This window comes from Aphelocoma coerulescens, chromosome 13 (genome assembly GCF_041296385.1).
Source record: "Aphelocoma coerulescens isolate FSJ_1873_10779 chromosome 13, UR_Acoe_1.0, whole genome shotgun sequence".
Taxonomy (NCBI): domain Eukaryota; kingdom Metazoa; phylum Chordata; class Aves; order Passeriformes; family Corvidae; genus Aphelocoma; species Aphelocoma coerulescens.
Window position 1 is genome coordinate 16,441,217 of NC_091027.1, and position 6,000 is coordinate 16,447,216.

Below are 6,000 nucleotides of genomic sequence, written 5' to 3' on the forward strand. Positions count from 1 at the left end.
CTCTGCGTAGGAGCCGTGTCACATGTGCATGGGAACTGGCCACCCCCTCCAGTCTGCTGGGAGAGGCACCCTCAGCCCAGCAGCACGGTACCAAAACCCATCCCTTGCAGCACTTTGCAGCAGATTTTGGGGTGAGCCAAGTGCTTGAAGGCTCAAGGCCCTGGTGCCCATGGTGCCTCTCTCCTCACACAGCCCAGATGAAGCAGGGAGCTCAGCTGCAGCAGAGCATGGCTCCCTTTTCGCCTGGTGATGCAGTTTATTGCTTCTGTGCTCCCAAGCATGCACCAGCTTCTGATCCAGATCCAAACCCAAGTCAAGGTGTCGCCTGTGATTTAGAAAGGGCATTCTGCCTCAGGGCCCATATCTAAGGGCTGTCAGCTGGCAGAGCACAAAGAACCACAAAGCAGCAGCTGGGGCCAGGGGCTGGGCACGGAGCAGCCCTAGATAGAGAAATCAGCACTGCTGGGATCACTCAGGAGCTGTTTTAGTCTTGTCTTACTCATGGAGATCCTTGGGGAGATGCTTTATTTAGTCAAACGTTTCTGAAAGGGGAACTGAGAAACTAGCCAGGCTTTGCTCCACACATGGCACATGCCTGGGAGGGGAAAACTCTGTTGTGTCAGGCACCACTGGAGTCACTTGGACCTGCAGCTTCGGCCGAGCAAAGTTCCAGTTGCCAGTTCCTGGATGGCTGGTTTAGGAGACAAGGAGCTGACCTGGCCACAAGGACCCAGCCACCCCAGGTCCACTCCAGACCGAATCCTGTATGAGGGTATTTGAGAGAGCACCCAGAAATGTGCCACCCTTGCGAGGGGTCAAAGCTGTCTGCAGCACAGTGACCATTCCCCACCTGCAGGAACTCAAGGCAAGGAGGAAGCAAGTTTTTGCTCTTCTGCAAACCCAAGGAAGTGTGATTTTCTGAAGGTGGTGAGAAATAGTTTCAGACAGCTCTAATTAGCAAGGTGGTGTGTGAGAAAATCCAGCTTTACTGCTCCGTGCTCCACAGCTGTCCTGGGATGAAGGCAGAGTACCATCACCAGCAGCTGGAGCCCACCCACACCCCTCCCCTGTGCCTGCCTGGCTTGCAGTGAGTCCAATGATCTGCAGGATAGTGAAGAGGGATATTTTTGCATGAGCTGCTGGTCCAAAGTTGCCAGTGCTATTTCAGGCAGCAACACCTACACTGTAATCCAGAGGGCTGTATTTTCCAGCGGGCACTTCAAAATCCGGCCTCCCTCCTCCTCTCACAGGCCAGCTCTAAGCAACCTTGCTCCAGGATAAACAGCTCCCAGCATTATGTGGCCACAGAGGCGAACACCACAGCCCCAGGACACTCCTGATTCCCACTGGGACCAAGACACCTTTGGACTGGAAAAAAAATAAATACCCCATCTTGCAAGAAGTGCCATCTACAACAACAGGTCCTCTGCCTGCAAATCCTCCCAGGGATCTGCCACCACCAGATTACCTGCCCCAGTTAAGCTAGCTAATCCTACAGGCGAGTCGCAGACCTCGTCCTGGAGCTCAGCAGCGTTTTCGGTGAGGTGCTTCAGGAGACGTACAGGCTCTAATTAAAGCTACTTTGCAACTCGCTGCATATGGAGGCAGGAAGATATTTGTTCCTCTGTGAAAGCAGGAATCAGAGCCTGGACAGGTTAAATCCCCACTCTTCTGTGCACAAAATATTTGCACATAAATCTTTCACACAGAAAGAGGGGACTCATACAGAGTGGGGAGCAGATGCTGACACGAGCTACCCCTAAAGACCAGGAGGATGAGGACCACAACACCCGTTCTGGATTCAGATCAGGAGTTGTTCCAGTGGGGATAATGCCACCAGCTCCTTCACCAGTGAGAGCCAGCTCTGTGTCTTGCACCTATTTCCTCCTCCTTGATCTGTATGTGTAGGCACAAAGGAGACATGAGACCATCCAAAATTAAGGAGCTAGAAGATACAAAGAAAAGAGACAGGAGGAGAAGCAATAACAGGAATCGTTATATAACAGTATGAAAAAAAACAATAATACTCCCAGTGCAGAAGAGGTTTTAAGATGGACAAGTGGGTGGTGAGACCTGCAAGATGCTGGGCCCCGGTTCCAGCTGCTCCCTGTGCACCAGGGGGATGAAAACCCATGGCTGGGCAGAGCTGCAGAGGCTGTGCCCCTCTGGGGTTTGCAGGTGGGGAAGTTCCAGCCTTCAGGGCCTGCCCAGCAATGAGATGGCCAAAGTGAGACTCCCCCTCCCTGGATCTCTGCTCTGGGGGCACACATGAAGCAGCCCAGCTCAGACCCTACACACACCAGCCGTGCAGACCAGCATTCCTGTTCTGTCGCCCACACCCCATGCCGTCCTTCTCTCACCTCAGTCCTCCTGGCTCTGCTCAGAGAGGGTCTGGGTCCCATGCAGAGTCTCAGCACTCGCTTTCACTCCTCTGAGTGAGCTGTGCAAACAGCAGAGACAGCTCCTTGGAGAGAGACATGGATGCTCCCATCACAGGTCTCATCCTGCATCGCATCCCGGACCTCGGCAAGCAGCAAGAGCAGGAGACACACGGCATCTTAGCCGGTGAGAAGGGGATGAATCACTGGAAAACAGACCCAGGCACAGAGCCAGAGCAGGGAGAAGATGGTCCTGTGAGGCCTCCATCTTTGGGAGTGGGGGGATTGGAGTGAGCACAGCCACAAGATCCTCCCTCCCTGCTCAGAAGCGACCCCAGCATCTGTCCCCCAGCTCTGTAACATCCCTCACAGCTGCAGCCCAGCTGTCCCTCAGAGTGCAGCTTGTGCCTGGACATTCACCCCCTGCCAGCTCTGGAGTTCTCACCGCCCCCGTCAGCAGCAAGAATGGGAAATACCCCTGCACCCCTTCGGATCTTCCCTCCCAGCACAAACCACAGAGCTTGAAGGCAAACCGTGGCCTGGTTTCCCAGTTCACACACCTTTCCAGCAGTTCAGGTGCTACAAATCAGAAAATCCTGCCAGGAAAGTCACCTTCAGAAGTAACCTCCTGGCTGAACCAAGAGCATGAGGTTCTCAGAGAACCACCAGTTCAGCAAGCTGAGGCTCCCATTTCATCTTCATCACCAAACCAAACCACAGCTATGACAGTTCCCAGCCACCAGATTTTATTTTTCCTTTGGAATCTGCCATCGAGCTCTGCTGAGACAAGGCTCCCACTAACCTGCAGCGTCCCTCAGCCAGGGAGCCGAATCAACCCATCAGAGCCACACAGAAACAAAAGCATCAGCTCCAAGAAGGTGTCACGACAGAATGACAACTCTTAACTTGTTGTTACATCAGCCCACACATTAACGCTTTGGGCCTGAGCCAGGATGCCACGGAGCAGCCTCCGTTCCCCTTAAAGTCAAACCCTGCTGCTCAGAGATGCACAAGTTCAGAACCCTTTTTGATAAAAAAAACCAATTTAAGTAATAATAAAAGCCACGTAGCTTTTGCTGTGTTTTCCCCTGACAACGACACCACAGTCCTGAGAAATTCCCCCATTTACTTTCCTCTTGTCTGTACCACAGCTCTTTCACTAACTCCTCTCTGTCCACGATGGCCCACATACAGATGCACATGAAATTAGTGCCTCCCGAATTAGTTTTCTCGCACGCAGTCCTAGCCCATTTTCCTCAACAACATTTTATGATATGCAAGGTTCCACCTTTCTCCCAGGAAACGCAAGCTTCTAAATTTATCTTTTGGACAACTAAAAAAAGAGGCAGGTCTAGCTTTCACAATGCGGGGTCAGCAGTCCCCAATGGCAGAGTATCTGCCCCAGAAACGCCCAGTTAATAACACAACAACAACCACCACAGAGCAGTACACATATGGTCATTACAGAGCTAAGTATAACTTGACAAAGTACCTTGCTTTTAATGAGGCAAAAGGCCAATTAACCTGATGAGGATGCGGTGTACCGACATTGAGTGGGGAGCCTGGATTCCCTGGAGATACACCCTGTATATCCTCGTAACACACCAAACATGAGGGATTCGAACCATTTCTGAGAGCACGGCATGGCTCTCAGAGCTCTCCGGGTTAACACCAGCCTTCCCCAGATTTTGTGACACAGTATCCAGCATTCAGGCTGGATGAAGGGCCAGCCGTGCATTTTTGTCAGCGCAGATCCAAACCCTGGGAAAATGCAGGCATTGTCCTCGCCCGGTCCCCACCGCCCAGCCCTTCGCAGGTGTTCACCTGCCAGAGGACAGCAAGGAAAATCCAGGAACAAAAGCAGGGACTCTCCGGCGGGCGCTTCCCGCTGAAGTCATTTCATAACCGCGTTTCCAGAGGTGCTGGAAGAACAGCACAAGCCACCGCACGAGAGCCGTGATCGGAGACACCGAAATGCGCGGAACGAACAAAAGAAAAACCAACTTCCCCCCGCGAGGCCGTTATTTTGGAAGAGGCAAAACTTCCCGGCTCTTAGGGCACACCTGGAGCTCTGCCCCTGTCCCAGCCCCGCATCCCGGGCCCGGCCCCCTCTGCAGCAGGCAAAGCGCCCGGGGCGGGGGTCGCGGCCGGAGACACCGGGGCCCTCGCAGGCCGGCAGCTCTCCCGGCCAGGGCTGCCACGGCCGAGGCCCCGGAGGGGAGCGGCACCGGGGCGCTGGGACCGCGCTGACACCGGGGGCTCCCGCGCGGCACCGCCGAGAGCCGGGCGGCCGCGGGCTGCGGGCGCTCCCCGCACCGGGCTCGGGGCTGCGCTGCTGGCGCGGCGCCGGGCCGGGGCTGCGGGACCTTGAGCCGGGCGAGCGAGGAGCCCCGGGGCCGGGGGATGGGGGGAGCGCGGCTGCGGCGGCCGGGCCGCGCGGAGCGCATCGTATCTCATCGCACCGCAGCGCATCGCATCTCATCTCATATCTCATCTCATCTCATCTCATCTCATCTCATCTCATCACACCGCATCTCCCCCGGTGCAGGCGCGGCTCCAGGGGCCCACCGGGGGTGAAGTGGGGGGACGATCGCCGGGCACCTGTCCCCCCAGGTCCGAGGGGTACGGACCTGTCGCCCCGCGGCTGCCCGGGACGCGGGCCAGGGCTCCCCGCCGCCTCTCCGCCATCGCCCCCCGCCGCCGCTCCGCCATCGCCCCCCGCCGCCCCCCGCCGCCGCGGCGCGGCCCGTACCGCAGTCGGCGCAGAGGATCCGCCCAACGTCCCGCTTGAGGTTCTTGCCGCTGGTGTCGACCGGAGCGAAGGCGGTGCGGAAGACGAGCGGCTCCTCGGTGGGCTCGAGGAAGAAGATGTAGCGGTGGTTGCGCTTCACTTTGAAGCAGGGCGCCTTGGAGCCCACGCTGATGAGCTGCTCCCGCTGCAGCCCCCCGCTGTTGAGGGGCCACAGGTCGAGCACCTTGACCAGGACCCCCCCGGCGGGCCCGGCGCCGCGGCTGTCATTGCCGCCGGCGGGGGGGCCCACGGACTGCACCTTGCCCTCCACCACCACCGCCGCCGTGTACGCCTGGTCCTGCACCGACTTGAGGCTGGGCGAGTAGCAGGCGAGGGAGACGCCGAAGAGCAGCATGGAGAAGCCGGGCGCCGGGTCGCGCCTCATGCCGCCGGCTGCCGCTCGCTGCCCGCCGGCCCTGCGGCGGCGGCCGGGCTGCGGGGCCGGGCTGCGGGGCTGCGGCGCGGCGGGCGCGGCGGGGCGGAGCGGAGCGGCGCGACGCGGGGCGGCACGGCACGGCGCGGGGCGGCACGGCACCGGCACGGAGCGGCACGGCAGGGCACGCCACCGGCACGGCCTGGCGCGGCACGGCACCGGCACAGGCACTGGCGCGGCGCGGCGCGGGGAGGAGGCGGGATGCTCCCTCAGCTGCCCCTGCCCCCGGGATGCTGACCCCCGCCCCCCCCCGGAAAGGTGATTCCCTGCCCGGGGACTCCCCCCTCCCCCGGGGATGCCCGCTGCGGCGGGGATCCCCGCGTCCCTGGGGGTCCTCGGGGATGGAGGCAGACCGCGTTGCCTCCATCTGGCCATGGAGCCAGCCCCTCGGCAGGCCC

At 59.1% G+C, this 6,000-nt stretch overlaps 1 protein-coding gene across 7 annotated transcripts in view; it reads right to left on the reverse strand.

Moving 5' to 3' along the window:
* Nucleotides 1-5,569, reverse strand: part of NRG2 (neuregulin 2) — a 154,621-nt gene extending 149,052 nt beyond the window's left edge. For 5 of the 7 annotated variants that reach the window (XM_069028796.1, XM_069028797.1, XM_069028794.1 and 2 more), the window contains exon 1: nucleotides 5,131-5,569. In XM_069028796.1, the coding sequence (XP_068884897.1) occupies nucleotides 5,131-5,554 (424 nt within the window). In that variant the 5' untranslated portion in view covers nucleotides 5,555-5,569. The remainder of the gene's footprint in view (nucleotides 1-5,130) is intronic. The other 2 variants (XM_069028792.1, XM_069028791.1) reach the window with 1 other exon arrangement.
* Between the last annotated feature and the right edge of the window lie 431 nt (nucleotides 5,570-6,000).